The sequence below is a fragment of the Xyrauchen texanus genome, chromosome 1 (assembly GCF_025860055.1).
Source record: "Xyrauchen texanus isolate HMW12.3.18 chromosome 1, RBS_HiC_50CHRs, whole genome shotgun sequence".
Taxonomy (NCBI): Eukaryota; Metazoa; Chordata; class Actinopteri; order Cypriniformes; family Catostomidae; genus Xyrauchen; species Xyrauchen texanus.
The window spans coordinates 61,032,472-61,059,135 of record NC_068276.1 but is presented as its reverse complement, the minus strand read 5'-3'; the positions used below and the strand labels follow the sequence as shown (position 1 = coordinate 61,059,135).

General features: G+C 37.6%; 1 protein-coding gene across 1 annotated transcript in view; it reads left to right on the top strand.

Annotated features, from left to right (window-relative positions):
• LOC127644167 (low-density lipoprotein receptor-related protein 4-like) overlaps nt 1–26,664 on the top strand; it is a 115,570-nt gene that overhangs the window by 66,509 nt on the left and 22,397 nt on the right. The window contains exons 4-21 of the mRNA XM_052127210.1: nt 2,921–3,034; nt 3,417–3,533; nt 4,238–4,366; nt 8,045–8,164; nt 8,467–8,592; nt 8,713–8,838; nt 10,640–10,774; nt 12,372–12,497; nt 12,674–12,904; nt 14,004–14,160; nt 15,978–16,195; nt 19,941–20,117; nt 21,432–21,557; nt 22,597–22,805; nt 22,891–22,972; nt 25,303–25,408; nt 25,487–25,688; nt 25,799–25,988. Of these exons, the coding sequence (XP_051983170.1) occupies nt 2,921–3,034; nt 3,417–3,533; nt 4,238–4,366; nt 8,045–8,164; nt 8,467–8,592; nt 8,713–8,838; nt 10,640–10,774; nt 12,372–12,497; nt 12,674–12,904; nt 14,004–14,160; nt 15,978–16,195; nt 19,941–20,117; nt 21,432–21,557; nt 22,597–22,805; nt 22,891–22,972; nt 25,303–25,408; nt 25,487–25,688; nt 25,799–25,988 (2,691 nt within the window). The remainder of the gene's footprint in view (nt 1–2,920; nt 3,035–3,416; nt 3,534–4,237; nt 4,367–8,044; nt 8,165–8,466; nt 8,593–8,712; nt 8,839–10,639; nt 10,775–12,371; nt 12,498–12,673; nt 12,905–14,003; nt 14,161–15,977; nt 16,196–19,940; nt 20,118–21,431; nt 21,558–22,596; nt 22,806–22,890; nt 22,973–25,302; nt 25,409–25,486; nt 25,689–25,798; nt 25,989–26,664) is intronic.

Genomic DNA, 26,664 nt, shown 5'->3' with positions numbered 1-26,664 from the left:
TGCTAAAAAATGCTAAAAACGTGTAAACATCATGATTACTCATTTTAACATTGCCTAGTGAAGTGCTAAGACATGCTAAAAAGGTGCTAGCATCATGCTAACACATGCTAGCATCACCTTGCGAAGTGTTAAAACATGCTAAAAACGTGCTAGCATCATGCTAACACATGCTAGCATCGCCTAGAAAAGTACTAAAACATACTAAAAACTTGTTAACATCATGCTAACACATGTTAGCATTGCCTAGTGAAGTGTTAAAACATGTTAAAAATGTGCTAGCATCATGTTAACACATGCTACCATTGCCTAGCGAAGTGTTAAAACAGGTTAAAAACGTGCTAGCATCATGCTAACACATGCTAGCATCGACTAGCGAAGTGCTAAAACATGTTAAACTTGCTAGCATCATGATAACACATGTTAGCATTGCCTAGTGAAGTGTTAAAACATGCTAAAAACGTGCCAGCATCATACTAACACATGCTAGAATCCCCTAGGGAAGTGCTAAAAAATGCTAATAACGTGCTAGAATTATGCTAACACATGCTAGCAACATTCTTTGACCATTATTTTAGTGCTTAGCAACAAGTTAGAAAATGCTATTTGACGAGTTTTGCCATGGCAAGCACCACTCACATTTTCTTCAGGAAATGTACATTCTAGTTGTTATTATTATTATTATGATTATTATTATTAGGATATGCATGCACCTGCATTAAATATGCATTTTTTAAAAGAGTATTTAGATGTAATTTGAGACCATATTATATTTAGAAAAATGCAATTTTATCTATTTATATATATGAAATGACATTGATTTGTGGCTTTTACTGAATCGTATATTATCATTTAACACGCACGAACCCGCGGCAGGTGCATTCAAAGATTTTCGGAGAAAGTGAAACGGATTTGTATTTTTTATCTCATGGAACCCGACTGTCACACTTTCTTATGTGCACCCCTTGAATGCCTAAAAACAATACATAAATGTATTATTATAATTGTTTTTGTTTGCATGGCATTCCCTCAACATTTCATGTGTATGTGAATCACTGAGAGGAAAATATAAAAACAACGAGTACGGAGCGAGCGTCTGACCCACATTTCAGTGCGCGGCACTCTTGAGGGTCCACACTTGATGGGGGGTCTGTCTGCCATAAGCTTTCCATGAATTTTTCATTTGCTTGCTTTGTGTGTCGTGCACCTCTTCCCTGCTCATTATTGCTGCTCTGTCTGTCTCATATTTCTCCTCTCTGTTTTGTTGTCTTTTTGATTTATTATTTGAACAGGAGGAGCAAATTTAACATGCTTCCTCTGCGAGTTAGCAGCAAAAAATGGAAATAACGCACCGAGAAAATGACGTGAAGAAAAGGGCCGTTGGTGAGCGATATGAGGGGGTTGCTTTTCCCTGTGAGGGTCCTGGCTGTCATTTTAGGGAGGAAATATTCCTTTGTATTGCCTGCCTGAGGAAGTGCTACCTGTACATGCACTCCTGCACAGTCAAAAATGAACATTTTAGCATCATTTTCACCATCAGCCATGAATAAATCCCTTATGCATTCATTTAAAAAAGTTACTCAGAGGACCTTAGAGGGCAAAAATGTCCATGTCAAAAAACTGCCGTAATAATATTATATATTAATATATTTTGACCAACCATCAGTCCTGATCATAACTACCAAATATTCATTCATTTTCAGGATTTTAACCCTTGAAATGACAGTTTGTTTATATAATGCCACTGTTGTTATTTATGACCCCCCAACCCCCCAACCCCCCCCCCCACCCCAACCAAAAAATTCATTATTTTCCATAAAGTAAATACTAAGGGGAAATTTTTGGGGGGATGTTGTCACAGTCTGGGATATGTCATTGATTAGCAACCAAATTGATTCTGATGCATTATTATTTTTTGTGCGGTGTCAGATATAAAAAAAATAAAAACAAACAATTTTCACATCAAAAACAGCCATAAAAATATGATATATTAAAAGTATTTTTTTAACCAACATCCGTCCTGATCATAACTACCAAATATGAATTCATTTTCAGGATTTTAACCCTTTAAATGCCAGTTTGTTTACATAATGCTACAGTTGTTTTTACACACACACACACACACACACACACACACACACACACACACACACACACACACACACAAAAACACTCTGACATTCATACCAACACACACACTATTTTAGCTGCATCATTTATGCAGGTCTCTATAATACAGCAAACATAGAATGGGTAAAAAGCATGTATTTGCTCCATAGGCTGAACATGAAAAAAATGGCGCCATCTGGTGGCAAATATAAAAAATAATAATTTTGAAGCCAGGGCTCTGTAATGAAAGCACAATATCACAGAATTCATGGTTTTATGCATTAATGTCACTCGGATCAAATATTGCAGTTTTAATGGGTTTCGATGGGGACATTTTTGTCCTGAAGGTGTGACTATTTTGTGTACACAGTGTATTATAGATGTATTATAGGAACTGAGGTTGAAACATCAAAATTCCCCATAAAAATACACTCCTTTGGCAAAATGCATGTAAATGTATACTATTTGCATTAACAGAGAAAATGATTAAAAAAAAACAATGAAAGACAAAAATGCCCGTAAGGTCGCACAAGGGTCAGTGAGTTAGTGTCCAATAACAGGGCGGTTACTGAGATTAACTGTGTAGGATCTGGCTGGTCATGTGATCCTAACATGGCTGCCCCCATGAGGGACCCTCTCCATGTAGAATAAAACACATTATCAATATGATAATATCATAGCACTCCATATCATGCTCACGCTTTTATATACATTTCATTTTTTAAGAAGTATAACTTTTTGAACATGGAAAAAAATACAGAGTGCACCTTTAAATAACGGTGTGTTATTGTGTCGCGTGTTTGTGTGTGAACAGCTCCACGCGAGTGTGATGAAGACGAGTTTCACTGTCAGAACGGGTACTGTATCCGCAGTCTGTGGCACTGTGATGGAGACAATGACTGTGGAGACAACAGTGATGAACAGTGCGGTGAGTTGTTTTAACATTATCAAACCCTTACATGCATGGGAAATTCTCCAAAAACTCTTACATCTATATCTATCGCAAATGGATCTACAAAATGCCCAGGTAGTGTAAAGGCCAGTCAATGAGTAAATATTAGAATAAATAATATATATATATATATATATACACACACACATTCCGAAAAAGTTGGGACACTAACTAGATGGATGGTATTGTACACTCATTCCCAATTTAAGATGGGACACATCTTAGCCCAATATTTGCTGCTTGTAACTTTTATTTCCTTTTTGCTGTTTTGGCACTGAAAGTCTTCCATACGAGTGCAGTCTCATAAACTCTCTAGCTTCCTCTTCCGCTGATGTGCTCTCACTGTGTTTGTGTACAGATAAGAGGAAGTGCTCTGATAAAGAGTTTCGCTGTACTGATGGCAGCTGTATAGCAGAACACTGGTACTGTGATGGAGACACCGACTGTAAAGACGGAACTGATGAGGAGAACTGCCGTAAGTGCTACCCAAAGATGTAAACAAATGTTCATGATTGGGTAAATCAAATATGCAGTTTTAAGAATCAGTCACTGGAACAATCTTCATTAATGTGCCACTGTACTGAACTTCAGGGCTTTGGCTCCTACTGTAAGTATAATGAGGGGTGCAAGCAGCACCCGCTGATCATTTTAGTGTTGACGCTTGAAAAAAGATGTAATGACTAACCAACTTTGATCTTGTGAACACAATATTCTGAGTAAAAATATCTGGTACACAAATCTGGAATGTCTGTATATTCTTAAAGCATAAGGGGCTGTTCACAACGAACACGTTTTTGCATTGGCACAGGAAATTGACCATGAAAATAAAAAATGGTGCTCCATGTCAAAAAGGTTGCCGACCCCTGAGCTACAAGCTCAACTGATAGAACAGTTAAAGTTGACTCTTTTTTTTTATATCTGACACAATGTCACAAAAACATAGAGATCATGTGAGACACGGCGCAACGTCCGTGAATGGCCCCAAAACCCCCAAAAAGTTTCCCTTTATTGACTGATACAGTCAGTTACATGTGTTAGGGTTTTTAGTTATACATGTTTAAATGACTTGGTTTTATGTATTGTATATTACTGCTGTTCCTGGTAAATATTGTAAGTAACATTCGCTGAATGTTTAAAAATGTATTAATATATGTGTCATTATATAATATCTCTCTGCAGCGTCTGATGTGATGACAGCCACGTGCAGTGTCGAGGAGTTTCAGTGTGCGTACGGTCGCTGTATTTTGGACATCTATCACTGTGATGGAGATGATGACTGTGGAGACTGGTCTGATGAGTCTGACTGTTGTAAGAATATCACTTTCATAGCATTTCATTTTGTTCATTTGAAATGCCTCAATAAACAATTAGAAGTAGCACTCATCTCGCTTCATTCGGAATGTTTTGGGATAATTGGTTGATCAATTTGGATGGAAATTTAGAACCTTTAAAAAACACAGAGTAAAGCGTGACCAGTCTAGTCCAATTCCTGAACAAATGATTCTTATGAGCCTGTTCTTTTGACTCAACAGTGCAAATCAGACAGTGCTTCTGGTGTAGTCCGATTCCCAAACAAATGACTCTTTTTGAGCCAGATCTTTTTAGTGAATCAAAATCATACAACATGACCAGTGTAGTGTGGTTTATGAACAAATGAGCCGGTTATTTGACTCAACAGTGAGAATCATTCAGCACTTCTGGTGTAGTTCTGGTTTCCCAGACAAATGAATCTTATGAGCCAATTCTTTTGAATATACAGCGTGAATCATTTGGTGCTTCCGGTGTAGTCCAATTCCTGAACAAATGATTCTTATGAGCTGGTTCTTTTTTAGTGAATAAAAATCATACAACGTGATCAATGTAGTGCGGTTCCTGAATAAATGACTCTTATGAGCTGGTTCTTTTTAGTGAATCAAAAGCATATATACGAGGCAGTGGTGGCTCAGTGGTTGAGGCTCAGGGTTACTGACCAGAAGGTCGGGGGTTCAAGCCCCAGCACCACCAGGATTCCACCATTGTGTCCTTGAGCAAGACACTTAACTCCAGGTTGCTCCGGGGGGATTGTCCCTGTAATAAGTGCACTGTAAGTCACTTTAGATAAAAGCGTCTGCCAAATGCATAAATGTAAATGTAAATATATAACATGACCAGTGCTGTGCCATTCCTGAAAGAATGACTCTTATGAGCCGGTTCTTTTGAATCAGCAGCACGAATCATACGGCGCTTTTGGTTTAGTCCGATTCCCAAACAAATGACTCTTATGAACTGGTTCTTTTTAGCAAATCAGAAACATACACATTGTAGTGCGGCTCCTGAATGAAACTCTTACGAGCTGCCTCTTTTTATTAAATTGTATTATTGAACTGAATTAATCTTACTGGCGCACAAGCCACGACTTTCGTCATAAATTAAATAATTACTGTGTTATGTTGGTTGTTCTTGAGGCTTGTGAGCAAATCTAGGGGGCCATTTCTTCTGGAAAACACAAATGAAGATTTGAATATTTCAGCTCTGTAGGTCCATACAATGTACAGTGAGGAAAATAAGTATTTGAACACCCTGCTATTTTGCAAGTTCTCCCACTTAGAAATCATGGAGGGGTCTGAAATTGTCATCAGAGGTGCATGTCCACTGTGAGAGACATAATCTAAAAAAAAATCCAGAAATCACAATGTATGATTTTTTAACTATTTATTTGTATGATACAGCTGCAAATAAGTATTTGAACACCTGAGAAAATCAATGTTAATATTTGGTACAGTAGCCTTTGTTTGCAATTACAGAGGTCAAACGCTTCCTGTAGTTTTTCACCAGGTTTGCACACACTGCAGGAGGGATTTTGGCCCACTCCTCCACACAGATCTTCTCTAGATCAGTCAGGTTTCTGGGCTGTCGCTGAGAAACACGGAGTTTGAGCTCCCTCCAAAGATTGTCTATTGGGTTTAGGTCTGGAGACTGGCTAGGCCACGCCAGAACCTTGATATGCTTCTTACAGAGCCACTCCTTGGTTATCCTGGCTGTGTGCTTCGGGTCATTGTCATGTTGGAAGACCCAGCCTCGACTCCATCTTCAATGCTCTAACTGAGGGAAGGAGGTTGTTCCCCAAAATCTCAGCAATACATGGCCCCGTCATCCTCTCCTTAATACAGTGCAGTCGCCCTGTCCCATGTGCAGAAAAACACCCCCAAAGCATGATGCTACCACCCCCATGCTTCACAGTAGGGATGGTGTTCTTGGGATGGTATTCTTCTTCCTCCTCCAAACACGGTTAGTGGAATTATGACCAAAAAGTTCCATTTTGGTCTCATCTGACCACATGACTTTCTCCCATGACTCCTCTGGATCATCCAAATGGTCATTGGCAAACTTAAGACGGGCCTTGACATGTGCTGGTTTAAGCAGGGGAACCTTCCGTGCCATGCATGATTTCAAACCATGACGTCTTAGTGTATTACCAACAGTAACCTTGGAAACGGTGGTCCCAGCTCTTTTCAGGTCATTGACCAGCTCCTCTCGTGTAGTTCTGGGCTGATTTCTCACCTTTCTTAGGATCATTGAGACCCCACGAGGTGAGATCTTGCATGGAGCCCCAGTCCGAGGGAGATTGACATTCATGTTTAGCTTCTTCCATTTTCTAATGATTGCTCCAACAGTGGACCTTTTTTCACCAAGCTGCTTGGCAATTTCCCCGTAGCCCTTTCCAGCCTTGTGGAGGTGTACAATTTTGTCTCTAGTGTCTTTGGACAGCTCTTTGGTCTTGGCCATGTTAGTAGTTGGATTCTTACTGATTGTATGGGGTGGACAGGTGTCTTTATGCAGCTAACGACCTCAAACAGGTGCATCTAATTTAGGATAATAAATGGAGTGGAGGTGGACATTTTAAAGGCAGACTAACAGGTCTTTGAGGGTCAGAATTCTAGCTGATAGACAGGTGTTCAAATACTTATTTGCAGCTGTATCATACAAATAAATAGTTAAAAAATCATATATTGTGATTTCTGGATTTTGTTTTTTAGATTATGTCTCTCACAGTGGACATGCACCTACGATGACAATTTCAGACCCCTCCATGATTTCCAAGTGGGAGAACTTGCAAAATAACAGGGTGTTCAAATACTTATTTTCCTCACTGTAAGTGAATGATGACCAGATCTTTTAAAGCTCCTAAAGCACATAAAGGCAACATAAAAGTATGACTCCAGTGGTTAAATCCATGTCTCCAGAAGCGATATGAGAGGTATGGATGAGAAACAGATCAATATTTAAGTCCTTTTTTTTTACTATAAATCTCCACTTTCACTTTTACATGCTTTTTGCATTCTTCGGGCATATCGCCACCTACTGGGCAGTGAGCAGAAAGAAAAAAACTTAAATATTGATCTGTTTCTCACGCACACCTTTCATATCGCTTCTGGAGACATGGATTTAACCACTGGAGTCTTTTATGTTGCCTTTATGTGCTTTTTGGGGCTTCAAAGTTTTGTTAGCCATTCACTTGCATTGTATGGACCGACAGAGCCGAGATAGTCTTCTAAAAATCTTCATTTGTGTTCACCTGCAGAAAGTAAGTCATACACATCTGGGATGGCATGAGGGTGAGTAAATAATGAGAGAATTTTCATTTGGGTGAACTGTCCCTTTAAGAGGAATCGGAACGAGTATCGTTAAATTCTGTACGATTCTCATCTCTTTCTTTATGTCTTATATTTTCTTACTTAGAACATTTTTTTTACCAGTTTTTGAAAGATAAAATAAAAGGATCAGTGAAGATGTTACGCCGTGCACGGACCAGATGCATTGCAATAAGATTCCAGTGACAAGTTTTTAAACACCTGTTGATCTTAAGGCTTATACTTAAGTGCTCACAGAGATATTTCTCAAAGATAATATACATACGACCCTTTATTAGCATTAACACTTATTCCGCTTTTCAAGACAGATTTTCCTTATGCAGTAGCTAATGTGTGTGTTTGTGTGTGAACGCAGCCTCCCATCAGCCGTGTCGCTCAGCAGAGTTCATGTGCAGCAGCGGCATGTGCATAAACGCAGGCTGGCGATGTGACGGAGAGTTTGATTGTGACGACCAATCAGACGAAAGGAACTGCAGTGAGTCTTTAGTTCCACTATTTATTGGGTTTTGCAAGCGGACAATCTGTCACAGCCTTATCAAAAGCAAAATCAGAGACAGAAGGCACATGCTAACGCAAAATAAATCCCATTATTACACTAAGCAGCTCTCAGAAATCTATCACAACTGCAGTTTTTGCATATTTAATTCACAGCTTGCTTAAAAAGGATCTCTGAGAGTTGAGCATGTTAATTAAGGATCTCTCTCTCTTTAAAAAAATCATATTTAATGTGTGTTTGAGTTGATTTCACATCTTTGACATGCCTCTTTTTGCTGTTAGGTACATCGATGTGTATGGCCGATCAGTTTCGCTGTATGTCCGGTCGGTGTGTGCGGTTGTCATGGCGATGTGATGGCGAAGACGACTGCTCTGATGGCAGCGACGAAGAAGGATGTGAAAAGACCGGTGAGACAACACAAACGTTTTACCTCTCAAATGACATTTATGCATTTTAAAATCTAGTTTCTGTTACTTCTGTTGTGTAAGTCACCTCCTTACGCCTTTCTTCATCTTAAACTTTTTCAGAAACTCCTCCGTGTGCCGTAGATCAGTTCTTGTGTGGAAACGGACGCTGTATTGGCCAGCGTAAAGTTTGTAATGACATCAAGGACTGTGAAGATGGAACTGATGAACATCCACATCAGGACTGTCGTGAGTCCATAAACATTATTACACGGGTCTCTGGAACACTCTATTCTCAGTCAATGGTGCCATCTAGCGGTCTGATATTTCAGAATAACAACCACACATCCGTGGATTATGTCATATCAGACCGGTCATCCATGTATAGCGATATGAGAGGTGTGGATGAGAAACCGATCAATATTGAAGTCCTTTTTTTACTATAAATCTCCACTTTCACTTTTACATTCATTTCACATTTTTGCATTCTTCGTGCACCTACTGAGCAGGAAGGAGAATTTATAGCTACATACATGCAATGCAAAACAACATGCTAAAACAAATTAGCAATGCCTAGCAAACAAGTTAGAACATGTTAGCAGTGCCTAACTACATATGCATACTAGCAATGTCTAACAGCATGCTTGCAGTGCCTATATACATGCTAAAACATGTTAGCAAAGCCTAACAACATGCTAGCTGTGCCTAGCTATATGTTAAAACATGCTAGCCAAGCTGAACAACATGCTAGCAGTGCCTAGCTTGTTAATACATGCTAGCCAAGCCTAACAACATGCTAGCAGTGCTTAAGTACATGTTAAAACATACTAGCAAAGACTAACAACATGCTAGCAATGCCTAGCTACATGCTAAAACTTGCTAGTAGTGCCTAGCAACATGCCAGCAGTGCCTAGCAACATGCCAGCAGTGCCTAGCAACATGCCAGCAGTACTTAGCAACATGCCAGGAGTGCCTAGCAACATGCTAACAATGCCTAGCTACATGTTAATTTATTCTTGAAATGCCTAATAACATGTTAGCAATGCAAAGCAGCATGCCAGCTGTGCCCAGCTACATGTTAAAACATGCTAGCAATACATAACAACATGCTATCAATGCCTAGCTGCAAGCTAAATCATGCTAGTAATGCCTAACAATATGCTAAAACATCTAGTTACATGCTAGAAATGCCTAGCTAAGATAACAACCATCTTACTGTACATTATCCCATACCTATTACATGCATACAGAAAAAGACAAGTTAAATTTAGAAATCTAGAAAACTAGATCTGTGGCTCTCAACTGGTGTTCCTTCAGGAGTGTTTGTTTCTAAATGTCTCTGGAATTTCAATGGTTTTATGATTTTGGCAGCCAGTAATGCACAGCACAAAACAATTGTGTAGATTTGTTTATAGTTTTTGAGGATGAGTGCATGCCACAGAAATGGTATGCATCTGACTAGCTTCTATCAAGCGACGGATGAATTTGTGCCAAAATACAGAGTTTAAATAGACAAATGTTTTTTGCTGTCAACAACTAAAGCTCTTAAAGCTCCTAAAGCACATAAAGGCAACATAAAAGTAAGACTCCAGTGGTTAAATCCATGTCTCCAGAAGCGATATGAGAGGTGTGGATGAGAAACGGATCAATATTTAAGTCCTTTTTTTACTATAAATCTCCACTTTCACTTTTACATTCTTTTCGCATTCTTCGGGCTAAAACATGTTAGCAAAGCCTAACAACATGCTAGTTGTGCCTAGCTACATGCTAAAACATGCTAGCAGTGCTTAGCTACATGTTAAAACATGCTAGCTAAGCCTAGCTACATGTTAAAACATGCTAGCAATGCCTAACAACATGCTTGTAAAAACTGTATAAGTCTATTTATTTAGCTATTCTAACTGTACACAGTAATATGGTGATTTGCATTATATTATTTTCATTTAGCATTGCTCTTCCAGACTTGTAACCCACCAGTTGAGAATCGCTGCACCAGAGACCATAATCCATTTAGTTGCTCTGATTATTTTTGTCTGATGTATGTTCATAGGCTCCAAGTCTAGTGAAGACAACTGTAACATTAACAACGGCGGCTGCTCACAGAAATGTCAGATGTCACGCAGTTTGGTGCAGTGCACGTGTCACACCGGCTACACGTTGACACAGGATGGAAAGACATGCAAAGGTGAGAGAAGAGCAATTCATTTTAGGGGATTTAATCCATTTAAAATTTATTGGATAGTAGAAATGGTCTTTTATAGGTAAAATATATGCATCGGTGTAATTTGTGGGATCAAAGCATAACCCAACACCCCCTTAGATCCGGCTCTTGGTGAATTTACTAAACAGCTGCGCCACTATTGCGTGATGTACTTTAACGCAAATACCCGTGTCTTATTTACTAACTACCCACAATCTAGTTGAAGAAGGCACAACAGCACTGAATTAGTAATTGTCATTCATTTCTGCATAAACACGCTTCCTTTCTTTGTAAATTAGGCTGTTTGGCATTTATTTATGGCAATTATGTGTGGCATTTTTCACAAAATATCTGTGCTATTTGCCCAGTACAATAAACATTATGCTATACTGCCCGAGGAAAGCAGGAGGTAAACTGAATTTGATTAAAAATAGTTACTTGTTAATATTTTTTATTAGTCATGAAGAGTGTTATAACCTGGCATATATCCAGATGTGTGGTGTAGTTTAGTGCACTTTTAGCATATTAAAGAGATTTTGGATCACAGTAAATGTTTAATAAATATTTAATGCATAAATACTGTAAAATATATATATATATATATTTTTTCACAAATAAAATTATTTAAAATGTATTTGCTATATAAAATAAAAAAAAATTAGTAAATACATTTTTTACTAATCAATAATGTTTAATTTGTAATTTTCAAATATGTGTGGTGTTTAAGCTCACTTTTCGCAATGTGTTTCAGGGGTGAAATTGACCCCTGAAACACAACATTGAAATGTTGTGCGTCCATAAAAAACAAGTTCTCAGAGGTCCTTGATGACAAAAATGTCCATGCCAAAAAACTGCCATAATAATATTTTATATTAATATTATTGTCTATTTTCAATGAGTTTAACCCTTTAAATGCCAGTTTGTTCACATTGGCACTTATGTTTTACACACACACACACACACACACACACACACACACACACACACACACACACACACACACACACAATTTTAGCTGCATCATTCATTCAGTTGGCCTGCAGCGCTCTATAATACAGCAAACTGAGAATAGGGGAAAAGCATGTATTTGCTCCATAGGCTAAACATGTAAAAATGGCGCCATCATTATTATGTTGAAAATAATAATGTTTAATTTTGAAACAACATGTGAAGCCTCTGTAATGAAAGCACAATATCACAGAATTCATGATGTTATGCTTTAATATCACTGGGATCAAATATTGCCGTTTCAATGGGGACATTTTTGTCCTGAAGGTCCCGAGTGTGACTATTGTGTGTACACAGTGTGTTATAGATGTATTTTAGGAACTGAGGTTGAAATATCAAAATTCCCCCCAATATAGACACCTTTGGCAATATTTATGCCGTTGGCATTAACACAACCAAAATGATCGATAAAACGATGAAAGACAAAAATGTCCCGAAGGTTGCACAAGGGTTAAGTTGTTGCTGTTTTTGCTTGAATCCTCTTGCTGGACTAAAGGTGTCACAAACTAACAAAGGTTTCTCCTATTGTTTTTCATCTCACCTCATCTGTCCTGCTCCTGTGCTTTGACCTCAGATGTGGATGAGTGTGCAGATGAAGGTTATTGTAGTCAAGGCTGCACCAATATTGAAGGAGGTTTCCAGTGCTGGTGTGTCCAGGGTTATGAACTACGACCTGACAAACGCAGCTGCAAGGCTTTGGGTGAGACTAAATGTACTGTATATATTTAATGTAACAGAAAAGCTTTGGTCGTTTGGTACCAAGATGACTGCTCATCATCTCTGATGTTAAATATAATAACGTTTTAGCTGAGATTCTTTCATTAGAATAAGTAGCCATGTTTTCCTGCTTTTACCTTTCGTCTTCTTTGTTCTCAGGTCCAGAACCGGTCCTGTTGTTTGCCAATCGTATTGATATCCGTCAGGTTCTGCCGCACCGCTCTGAATACACGCTGTTACTGAATAATCTGGAGAATGCCATCGCACTGGACTTCCATCACAGCAGAGAGATGGTGTTCTGGTCTGATGTCACTCTGGACCGCATCATGAGAGCCAGTCTCAACGGCAGCAATGTGGAGGAGGTGGTGTCCACAGGACTGGAGAGTCCAGGTACACGGATGATGCATGATCAGTACATTTACATCAGCTGTATACTTTAAACAGTATACAGTCACTCTTCCAAAGTTGAACTGCTATTGAGCTTCATTATCAATCTGAATCTAAAAAACCTATCAAGAACAAAGGCCGTATTTTACCCCAAAATTAAAATGTTTTCATTGTGACGTTATGTGATTTTATGCACCGCACTGATGCCACACGATTGTCCAAACCACTGAGGTCAATATTTTCTCCCCATTCTTCTGGTTGATGTGAACATTAATTGAAGCTCCTGACCTGTATCTGCATGATTTTATGCACCGCGCTGATGTCACACGATTGTCCAAACCACTGAGGTCAATATTTTCTCCCCATTCTTCTGGTTGATGTGAACATTAATTGAAGCTCCTGACCCGTATCTGCTTGATTTTATGCACCGCACTGATGCCACACGATTGGCTGATTAGATCACATGGATGATTGTTGGTGCCAGATGGGCTGGTTTGAGTGTTTCTGAGTGTTGGGTCCTCCCTGAGTATTTCGCGGTAGCCGATGCGTACTCTCCTGTGCCATGTTGAATGTTATTTCACAATGCGGACACTCCGGTATCCAATAGTATGAGGTAAGCGTATGTGCAATTACTCCGTCAGTTGTGTCTCTCAGCTGTGATGAGCCTTAATGCTGAAGCTGTTTAACTGTATTTCCCAGCTGTAGTAGTGTAGTAGTAATCCAATTGATCATGGAGTGAGAGACAATGGCGATGACTTCAGAGAAAACGCACTGACTCAATGCACCTGCTGGCTAATATATTTAATGTCACAGGGAATAACGAGATGACGCATGCTGCAGCTCTTTTATACATCTGTGCTGTTCTTAAACTTTAGTTTTGAACGCCACAAACAGTGAAACGTCCAAGTGCTGATTTTCTGAGACATCAGTGCTCATAGAACGTCTCAGTATCAGATTCGAGGACCGGAACGAACTGTTGTTTATATACTGTGTGTGTGTGTGTATATATGTATATACTGTGTATAGAGTATAACACTTGTATAATATGCAACACATGATGCAGCAGTGACTTGCAAAGGACTAACCTTTTGTGTTTTCTCAGGTGGTCTGGCAATAGACTGGATTCATGATAAACTGTACTGGACTGATTCAGGGACGTCTCGTATTGAACTGGCCAATCTGGACGGCACACACCGTAAAGTGCTTTTATGGCAGAAAATGGAGAAACCGCGAGCCATTGCTCTACACCCCATTGAAGGGTAAATATTCTGACCAGTTCTTGGGTTTTACACAAAATATTATATGCGACTTGACTGTCATGCCCATTATGGAGAGGGCCAATAAAGCAAATATTGCTAAGATGGTCCGTGAACCCCTTAAAAATGTACTGTGGTTGCACATGCTACAGTAGATGTTTTAGATCCTAATACCATGGTAGTACAAAATAATCTTTGTGGTGACTTCTGGTTGCACTTCATGAGCCAATTTGCTTGTGATCTCAAAGGCTGTCCAGAAAGTTGATCCAGAGCCTGTCACAAGATTTGAGCAGCAGTCGACACCCGTCACAGCGCTTTCTGAAATCTGCCTTAATTCTGAACACTCTTTGTCCCACTGCAACATGATTAGGCTCAGGATAAAGAGAAGAGTAAAGAGATTTACTTGTGTCTGTTGCAAAACTCACTGATCTGTTCTGAAGGTTTATTGATGGTTTGCATCATGATGAAGTCTAGTTCACCCAAAAATAAGTAACAATTGTCATCATTTACTCACCCTCATGTCATTCGAAATATTGCTTTGTCCATGGAACACAAAAGTAGAAATTTTGAAGATTGTCATGGCTGCTCTTTTCCAAATAATTGATGCTCTCAAGCTTTATTGCCAAGTATGCTCACACACACACACACACACACACACACACACACACACACACGGAATTTGTTATTGTGACTGAAACTTCTAGTGCAAAGAGAATGCAACCATGAATACATTTAATATATATATACATATATATATATATATATATATATATATATATATACACTCACCTAAAGGATTATTATGAACACCATACTAATACTGTGTTTGACCCCTTTCGCCTTCAGAACTGCCTTAATTCTACATGTGGCATTGATTCAACAAGGTGCTGAAAGCATTCTTTAGAAATGTTGGCCCATATTGATAGGATAGCATCTTGCAGTTGATGGAGATTTGTGGGATGCACATCCAGGGCACGAAGCTCCTGCTCCACCACATCCCAAAGATGCTCTATTGGGTTGAGATCTGGTGACTGTGGGGGCCATTTTAGTACAGTGAACTCATTGTCATGTTCAAGAAACCAATTTGAAATGATTCGAGCTTTGTGACATGGTGCATTATCCTGCTGGAAGTAGCCATCAGAGGATGGGTACATGGTGGCCATAAAGGGATGGACATGGTCAGAAACAATGCTCAGGTAGGCCGTGGCATTTAAACGATGCCCAATTGGCACTAAGGGGCCTAAAGTGTGCCAAGAAAACATCCCCCACACCATTACACCACCACCACCAGCCTGCACAGTGGTAACAAGGCATGATGGATCCATGTTCTCATTCTGTTTACGCAAATTAAGAAATATTTAGTCAATTTGTTGTTGAAGTAGTTTTTAAATTTCATGGTTGAATCTCACAAAACATGTCCAGGTCACATTCACTCAAATCATAAGCACAAAATATTATAAGTATAATGCTTCATATATATTTCTACTTTGGATTTTTATTAATAATAATATTTTATTGTTATTATTATTATTTAATAATAAATATGAATATTTTGCATAAAGAAAATTAAGCCTAATTTATAGGACCTTTAAGGTTATAAGAACAAATTGTGTATAGTTTGAGTTTTTCATCCATTTCTGTCATTTCGATCCACGAGTTTCGATTTCAATTTATCCATGAGTGAATTCAGCCTATCATTTCCCATTTAAAATTCCTATTACCTGATCTGGGCTCGAAAGTGATGCCTGAATGTGAAAGCCACGGCTTTTTGCATTGTTGACTAAAACATGAAGACATTTCAGTTAATGTTCTGTCTTCAGGAAGATTTACTGGACTGACTGGGGCAACATGCCACGCATTGAATATGCTAACATGGATGGCTCTGATCGTAAAATCATCGCAGATACACACCTGTTTTGGCCCAATGGACTCACCATAGACTACGCCAGTCACCGGATGTACTGGGTGGACGCCAAACACCACGTCATCGAACGCGCTGACCTGGATGGCAAAAATAGAAAAGCAGTCATCAGTCAAGGTAACAAATACCCCAAAACCTTCATCCTATCATTAAATATGGCAATACTTTACGATGAGGTTCTATACATTAACATGAGTTAATATATTGGGTATCATGAACTAACAATGAACAATTACCCTTTACATTATTTGCTAATCTTGGTTGACGATAATTTATTGAAAAACTGTTGTTAATTGTTAGTTCATGTTAACTATTGTGTTAATTATGCAAATGCAGATACCTGATGCATGAACTCATTTGAACAATTACAACAATTTTCTATTTGTTAACATTAGTTTATGCATCAGGTATTTGCATTAAATTAACAATAATTTATTGTTATCTAATGTTAGCATATACAACCTTTCATTTAAAAAATGTGTTTGTTTATCTTTAAGTCTTAACTAAGACTTTTGCTTGCAATACAATTATTGTTGTTAGTTCATGTGAAGTAGTTTAGTTAACTAATGTTAGCAAAATATAACATTATTATAAAATGCTACAAATTTAACCATTTGGACAGGGTAAATATTACATTTATTAATATATTAACATTAAATAAAAATATCATAATTATCTTTCTATTATTAAAAATTAAATCATGATCTTAGTGATGCTTCACAAATGGATCTAAACAATATTGTTCAGAATACAATATTTTCCTCATAAAACTATATTTTCATAAGGCATTAATGGCAATTGCTTTCTTGTTATATAATAAAATTATTTCAACTCCATTTAATATTTCCATTTGTTTTTAGCTTTAAACGTCACAAGTTCTCGTGCAATCACTAGGATTAAATAAAACGTTGTCAAGTGGTTTTTCACAAAACGTAAATCTTATTTTACAAGAATCGGGGTTAAATTGAATGAATCATTTTGATCCTGGTTACAGTAAACCTAGATTAATTTTTATTCTGTTATATGTATTACTTTAATCTCAGTAATGCATTTCAGTTAGGAAAAACGTCTAACTTGCATATGAAGAGGTTTACGTTTCCAGAAATACTGAATACATTAAATGGATTAAGAAAATGAAGTTCCTGGATGTTCCATGTGATACGGATGTTGGCAAAACAGCAATATTTTACCCAAAAAGTGTTTTGATTCATGGGGGCCACAGTACAGTGGATGTCTTGTGAATGTTTCTTTGTTATGTGGTAGAGTGCAACCAGCTGACACAAATACACACACACACACACTAGTATCTCTGTGGGTGGTTTTATTTTTGTTTTGGCATGTTAGATGAGCAGGAACATAATAGCCGTGCACCTGGGAGAGGAGGGAAATATTTACACCTGAAAACTGAGCTCTAAATGTTCACAAAGGTTCCTCTCGATGAGAAAGTCAGCCAGATAGACACCAGCATTAAAGAAATCAGGGTGAATACACTCTCAAAAGAGATGTTGAGTAGAAAACATTGGTGAAGGAAAAAGGGTACCAGCAAGGAGGGAGCGCAGATGGCTGTTTCAAACAAAAGAAAAACTAGATGCAAAGGTCAACCTGCCCTGTTAACTCAAACCCAGCCCTGCCTCTGTTTACCGATAAGATCACTCGACCGCCCCGCTCTGTGTGCACACCTGGAGAGAGAGAGGGGGAGGAGAGGGGAGATAAAGGTGGGGGGCGTTCAACACTTATATTTTGGTAGAATGGGTGTTGAGAGCTTTTTATATGTCGCTACTGACAATTCATATGCATATTCCCTACAGATTTTCTAAAACCAATTTAGCACTTTTCATCTTTGAGCAGTATGGTGAAAAATTCCTTCCAGGTAAGTTGTTCAATCAAAGTAGACTGTGCAAAAAAAGGAAAAAAAAGTCTAAACTATGTTTTCATCATTTAAACAAGCTTAAATAGCTTAAGAAGCAAAAGTGCATAAAATGTTAAGATTGATTTCACAGAATATCTTAAATGTAGTTTGTTTCCTGTTTTAAGCATACTGTAGATCTTAAAACACTTTGTGAGGTTTATTCTTAAAAACATTTGTACTGTAATAAAATCAGATATTTACCAGTGTAACAATATTTACCAGATAACAGGGTTTATGGTGTTCTGTCCTCATGACAACAAAGTTTTAATATTTAATATAACTTCAGATAATGATAATGTTAGTACATGATTTTATCACACTAAAAACATTTGAACATGAATAGCGTTTATATCTTGTGGCTTTTTTAATGTTTATGGCCTGGCCCCATTCACTTCCAATGTAAGTGCCTTGCTGGATCCACTTTTTCCTTTTACATAAACAAGGGATGGATCTAAATATTTTATACTGTAATCAACATTATGTCACACATACTGTTGATTGAGCTTAAATGATATTGAACTCGAAACATTCCTTTGCACTCAATCTAAGGGCCCGTTCACACTGTATCTCTTGCAGGAGCGACCCATTTGGTTTTTAGAGAACACTCAAGTTAGAAGAAAAAAAAAACATCTCCAGACACCTGCGTTCTGTTCTGTTCATGCAACTGCATCTTTTCTTATTTAGCACAACTACGAATTCGGTGTGAACATCCCTTTGCTTTTTTTAATGCTAGAAAACACACAATATATTTTGTGCTTCACAATGAAAATAATTGGTAAGTTGTAGGGTTTTGAGCAACTTGATACAAGTTAAAAACATGAAACTGCAAGGAGAGCTACAGGCCCATTTATATACTGAATATAGATTGCAAAATAAAGTTACACCTTTTATTGTGATACAAAGTGTTGCGTCTTAACCTGATCAAAATAATTGTTTAGCTGGTCATCAGCATATGTTGTGTTACAGAGACCAGTCCCATACATAAGCTGCTGGTGTGCATCTTAACTAGCTTAACCAGCAGGTCTGCCTTGATCAACCATCTTCACCAGAAAGACCATACTGGTTTAACGACTGAGCTTTGCTTATGAAAAACATGGCTGTGCTCGTCCACGTTGTAGATCAGCACTCAACCAGCTTAATTCAGCCTGGACCAGCATGAATAATTATTTCTGGTTTAAGCTGGTCTTTCCTTTTTAGAAGAGGAAAAGTTTATAAAGTGAAAAGTTATTTATAGACAATAAACAATGTGAGAGACTAATTGAAATTGGTGCAGTTTTTCACAAAGTATCTGTATTGACCATGTTTTGTTCAGCTTTTTGTTTGTCTGATTAATTTCTCCCATTTCACAATGAATCTTCATTTAAGCTTCAGCTTGTTGACTGAATGTTTTTGAACAATGACTGTAATTACGAGTATGTGCTTTATAAGTGGCAGTCATTCAAACAAGATGAAAGAAAATTGCTTTTATATTTTGCAGTTGAATTATAGGCATTATCAATAATGTCCAAACACCACATTTTAGGTTCATCATGCGGATTTAATAATCTTGAGGATTTAATTTGCTGTCTGTTGCTCATAGTTCAGATTTGTATTCACTTAAAGGTGCATTCACTCATTTGTTCCTCATTAAAATGTTTTGCACAAAAAAATGAATAGTACTTTTAAAAAATTATGTTCGACGGGGCCTGGGTAGCTCAGTGAGTAAAGACGCTGACTACCACCCCTGGAGTCGCGAGTTCGAATCCAGGACGTGCTGAGTGACTCCAGCCTGGTCTCCTAAGCAACCAAATTGTCCTGGTTCCTATGGTGGTTAGAGTCACATGGGGTAACCTCCTCGGGGTCGCTATAATGTGGTTCGCTCTCGGAACATTGTGTGTCTTTTGCAATACTGTATTTCTGACAATTCGCTCACCCATGGTCTTGATCTGTCAATCATCTGTCCGTCTCTGCCAGGTCTTCCACATCCCTTCGCCATCACAGTGTTTGAAGACAGTCTCTATTGGACAGACTGGCACACCAAGAGTATCAACAGTGCAAACAAGTTCACTGGCAAGAACCAGGAAGTAATCCGGAATAAACTGCATTTCCCCATGGACATCCATACGCTACATCCACAGAGGCAGCCAGCAGGTCAGATTATTAACGGTTTATCATAATACAGCATAAGATGTTCACATATACACTATTTGTCTAAAGTTTGGTTACCCACTCATTCTTTATTATTGAGTGGGTAACCACTTACCACAAGAATGTAATGCATTGTATTTATTTGAATATCTTTTATATATATCCAAGTCATCAATTTCCAAAACTTGTTTTTTATTACATTTTAGTTTTATAAAGAAAGAAAGAAATATGATGGCACAATTATATTTTTGTCCACAAAACTCATTTGAAACATTTAGCATACGCCTTCAGATCAAAAGATTTTTAAGATCACGAGAAACATTTCATTATAGTGTTTCAAAAGTTTTAACCAGTTGTGTGTGTGTGTGTGTGTGTGTGTGTGTGTGTGTGTGTGTGTGTGTGTGTGTGTGTGTGTATATACTGTATGTATGTGTGTGTGTGTGTGTGTATATATACTGTATGTGTGTGTGTGTGTGTGTGTATATATATACATATATATATCTCAGCTTCATATATACCGTATATAATGTACAGACATGCAGTATAAATTTAATACAAATTATACTTTTCTTTTGATTATAAAATGCTACTGTAATATATGCACAGTAATTTTATGTATTATTATAATGTAATAATATACAATAATGGATATTAAAGTAAATGTATTCTATAATTCATTTAATTTATATTATAGTTGAGCCTTTTAACTAAGTACCGTAGGAAAATATTAATATTATTAATTATATTTTATTACTTTTTCATGATTTGGTCACATTTTGTCTTTTTAAAAATGATCTGATAAATGTATTCAATCAATAAATTATATATTATTATATACAATATATTATATTTCATACATTATTTCTGTTACATATTTATTTGTAAATTGCAGAATTTGTACTATTTGTTGAACACGTGATAAAACCGGTACTGTCTCTTTAAAAATAACTGGCATTTGTGTAAACAGTGTCTGTAAATGAGCGCATGTTAACTAGAGGACTCGAATGGCTTTACCTCATCTGTGCAATGCATGATTAGAATGAAATGTTTTTATCAATAACTGACTGTAAAGAACAGAAAAAGTATTAAAAGAGACGGTAATCAATGACACCGATGGGTTGTGTGGATCTCGTTTTGGACACACATTACACGGAGCAACTTTTGTTCTCAACACGCAGTGAAAAGATCTCATGCTGATCACTTCAGAAAAAATCTGATTAACAATATGTTTCACTAAACAAGTTCAAATTAACCATATCCATTTTAAAAGCATTATAAATTAATGTTGATAGAAACCTCTTCTCTCGTTGTTTGTAGGTGGGAGAAATCGCTGTGGTAACGATAACGGGGGCTGCAGTCACCTGTGTCTCCCCAGCAATGAGACATTCACCTGCACATGTCCTACAGGCTTCAATATGGTGGACCACTATAACTGTGCCACGAGTGAGTACTGTCACAAGAACTCATTTTTGTAACACTGTGTGTCTGCTAGTCTTAGTATATCAGCAAATATCCTGAGAGATCATTTCTGCATGAATGTCATCGTCCCTTCATTAACACACATGCGTCTGTCTAATCAATAATCTCACAAACCATTTGTTAGCATTGCCAAATCAACGTTTAACAGTAGATGCACTTCTGGAAACCTTTTCGTTAAGATGACAAAAACAGGAGAGAAATTGCCTTTAGAAATGTTCTTAATAATCAAATAATCACAGCCATGAATGTGATTTGCTACTTGCTATTGCTAGTCAGTGTCCGGTGTTATTATGTAGAGGGACTTCCTCATTCCAGAGTGTGTTTGATTGGACAAAAATGTGTATACGCCTCAAAGTCCTGGCTCAGGTGGTAGAGCGGGTCGGCCACTTATCGCAGGGTTGGCGGTTCGATTCCCGGCCCACACGACTCCACATGCCGAAGTGTCCTTGGGCAAGACACTGAACCCCAAGCTGCTCCCAATGGCAGGCTAGCGGCTTACATAGCATCTCTGCCATCATTGGTGTGTGAATGGGTGTGAATGGGTATCTATTAGGCTCTTTTCTTAGATGATCATAGTTTTAAACATGGTTTACGTTGTAAAATTTATTTCCGCCATTTAATATCGGAAGTAGGGGTCTGGGACAAGGCTAAAATAGTCAAATCTGTACATATAAAGCATTTAAAAAGTAATCAAAATAAATGATGAAGGCTTGGTAAAAAGTTTCAGATTCTGTTTTAATGAGACCTTCATATAATAAAAGGGAAAAAAAGTTGAAAAGTGTTCGTTTTGATGAAGAAACACCCATAGATAACCTCAAAGCATGAACCTAGAAGAGATTGTAATGCCATTGTATTCTTTAAATAAGAATGTTATTTCATCATTTCATGCCAAATGTGTCATTTTGAGTTTGTAATGAGCAAACGTCTGACTGAATAACTTTGAGCTTGTTGATACTGATGATCCTGATGAAGAACTGACAGGAGACCTTTGGTCTTTGATCAGGTCTTGACAAGTTCCTGCTTTTTGCCCGAAGGACGGACATCCGTCGAATCAGCTTCGACACCGAGGACAAGTTGGATGATGTCATCCCACTGGCCGATGTTCGTAACGCAGTGGCTTTGGACTGGGATTCCAGTGAGCGATACATATACTGGACTGATGTCACCACAGACTCCATTAACAGAGCGAAATGGGATGGTACCATACAGGAGGTTTGTGGGAATTTAGGGGGGCTCATTTGACGTGGCTGTACTGTAGTTCCATGGAATTTAACCGAAGCCGTTTTATTTATCTCAGGTTGTGGTGGACACCAGTTTGGAAAGTCCTGCAGGTCTCGCTGTTGATTGGCTCACACACAAACTCTATTGGACTGATGCAGGTAAGAACTGTAGTAATACGTCTACTTCTAATTAATCTCCTAAAATGAATGCATCATTCAATTCCCAAAAATCGGATTGAAATCATGACTAGTCTTGCTATGGCACCTTTCAGTTTTATTCACTTCCATTAAAGGATTAGTTCACCCAACAACATACAATTCTAAACTAAACCCGAATAAGTTGACTCTACTCAATTGAATTGAATATTAGTGTCTCCAAAACTTGTGTTGTAACAACTAATCCGTAAAATTGAGAATAATCAATAATAAAAGTAATCGACAAGGAATTTCATTATCAATTAGTCGGATGTTTGCGGCATGCACAGAGGAACTCTTACCATTTTGCAAATCTGTTCGTCTAATCACAAGCGAGTCGCTGTTAAACTTGAAGCATAAAGCAAGCGAGCATGCGTGCTTCCACATCAGTCAATCGCAACAGAGAAAAGGGGGCACAATCATTTTGTTTAAACTGGGCCGTTTCGGTTTGGTTTTGGATATTATTTGGATATTAGCGACCCTGATTTTTCCAATGGAAATCTGTGGTCAAAGATGGTACTGCAACGAGCATTGAGATGCTTTGGGGCAGAAATTAATCTGCCCATAAACGTAGAGCCAAAGCAGAAGTACATTTGTCAGATGCTTTTATCCAAAGCGACTTACAGTGCAATTATTACAGGGACAATCCCCCCGGAGCAACCTGGAGTTAAATGCCTTGCTCAAGGACACAATGGTGGTGGCCGTGGGGTTAGAACCAGCGACCATCTGATTAACAGCCCTGTGCTTTAGCCCACTACGCCACCTCCACTCCAGAAGTAATTTAGTGTAAGTGCGCATCAGCAGAGTGACCGATTGGGAACGTGGCGAGCGCTATAGAGGAACATGCGTGTAACAGCGTGTTGTTTCTATTGAAAATACTAGACAAATCTGCAATCAAAACAACTTGGGTCTGAAAATGTGTATGTCAAAAAGCCTTTGATCTCTGTAGCGCCGAACTGAAAAAAACGTTATTTTTCCCATATTTACTTTTTCTATCTTATTTTGCAAGGGGACAAGGGGATGTATACAGTAGCATAGGTTTATGCGGTTTGAAACATTTCTACTCCGAACCTATTTACAACTATTATTATTATTATTATTATTATTATTATTATTACTAAGCATGTATTTTATAAATTTTTACTTCTGTGAAAATTTTCAATTGCACATACGTCTGTTTATGTATGAATAGAGATATTTCACCATAGCTTTCTCTTCAACAACACTTAACATTTTAAAACAACATTTGAGTGAACATTTAGATTGATCTTCAAGTCAGTTGAACCAGTTGAATAATGTAAAAAATTTAATTAAATAAAAACACACTATGAGGAATATCTGCCCCACCTATATCGGTGGTCACGAGCCGCTACTGCTTGTACCCATAGTGGATTATCTGGTTAAACAGGCTATATGCTAAATGGAAAATATGCTAAGTGTCCGCACACTTATTTATTCCTCCAAAAATTATTTATTGGCTTAAACTCGCTTGCAACGTTTTTAGACCGTTAGGTCTTTGTCAGCCAAAACGGTAATATAAATGATAATAATAATATTTTTTTTGCTAAAAAGGTCTATAGAAAGTGACGACAACACTTGTGCATTTCTTTGAGGTAAAAAAATTGTCTAAGAAAACAGCGCACACACACACTTAGGGAATCTCGAAACTGCTACAATGCATCATCTGCTGACGCAGCATCGAAGTGACCGACTTGAAAGGAATACTGAGTTTGTCCAGAGGTTTCATCACTGTGTTTATCAATCCCACTTCACTTGGCAGACATTGTATTATCAAGGTTTATAAAGATGGCATGCATGAACGACTGGTATAAAATACTCGGTCATGAATATTAGTCAACATGTAACCGTATCTTTACTGGGAAAAACTGAAATGATAAACAATGCGATCGGTAAACATAAACCCTTATAAATCCATTAGGAGAATGATTTCATGGCACTGCTGAACAGCTGTTGCACTTGATTTTCCGCTTCGACTCTCAAACGAGTCGCGACAAAGCCGGACCTTCTGTCTGAGCGTGTGAACATGAGGTGCACACACAAGGACGAGTGGTGAACATCTGCGACTTTGGATTTTTTAATGTACTCACTCAATAATGAACCTTTATTGATGTAACCCCCCAAAAATCATTCGTAGTGCAGCTTTAAGACTAGATTTTAAAGGTGAAGCCATTTAATACCTCTACGAACACTTGCTTTGTTCAAATGTACACACTTCATCTTTAACTAAAGTGCTAAATTGAGAAAAAGATGAATAATTGACTTTACATTCTTAGGCTTGGATCGAATTGAAGTTTCGAACACTGATGGAAGCATGCGCACGGTTCTCATCTGGGAGAATCTCGACCGTCCCCGAGACATTGTTGTTGATCCAATCGGAGGGTAGGTCATGTAGATTTATAGCCAATACATCAGGAGAACATTGCAGGAATATACAGATTCTGTTTTGTCCCGTCATAGATACATGTACTGGACAGATTGGGGTGCAAATCCAAAGATTGAGCGAGCTGGAATGGACGCGTCCAACCGTACGGTTATCATCTCGACGAACTTGACCTGGCCCAATGGATTAACAATCGACTACCAGACCGAGAGACTGTACTGGGCTGATGCCAGCGTCAAGACCATTGAATATGGCAACTTTGATGGATCTGGCAGACAGGTAAACCGTTGCATTTCTGCATTTAATATCCAAATTCCAAAATGTAGAAGTGTAGAAAAAGTATGTTTTTTTTCTCAGACAAGAACGTTCTTCTCCCTTCTCTATTGAAGGTGTTGATTGGCAGTCAGTTGCCTCATCCGTTTGGTTTGACGCTTCATGAAGACAGAATATACTGGACAGATTGGCAGTCCAAGAGCATTCAGAATGCAGACAAGCTCACTGGTCTAGACCGGAGAACACTGGCTGAGAACCTGGAGAACCTCATGGATATTCACATGTTCCACCATCACAGAACTACAGGTATAAACACCCGAACAGAATCTCGGTTAACCCTTTTCACGTTTCCGGGGTTTAACTAAAGCGGGTTAAACATCAATAGCAGTGAATGGGATATTATGACAAATATCATCTGTGCGTTCCCAAATGCTCCAACAGCAAAATAAATTATGTTTCCTTGACTTTCCAAAAAAGGAAAACAAATAATAGTGGATTACAAATTGACTTAATTTCAGAAAAATTACAAATTGACTTAATTTGTCAGCACTTTTTTTTATTTGAATCGTTTTATTATTATTTATTATAATTAAATTATAACATTAAATGTACATAAATTAAATATACTGTAAAAAGTTTGCAAGTTTATATAGTCTTGTTTTTTTAGTTTTTTTATGTTTGTTTTATTATTAATTCCAGGGTAATATAGCAAATTATGGAGATATTATTTAATTAATTTTTTATTAATAATTAATTAAATTATTATTGAAATGTACTTAAAATATTTTATATATATTTTTTTTATTAATAAATAAATTATTGAAATATACTTCAAATATTTTATATATTTTTTATTATTTATTGTATTTTTTTATTTATAATTAAACTATTATTGAAATGTACTTAAAATATGTTATATATTTTTTATTATTTAATAAATTTTTTATTAATAATTAAATAAATTATATTGAAATGGACTTAA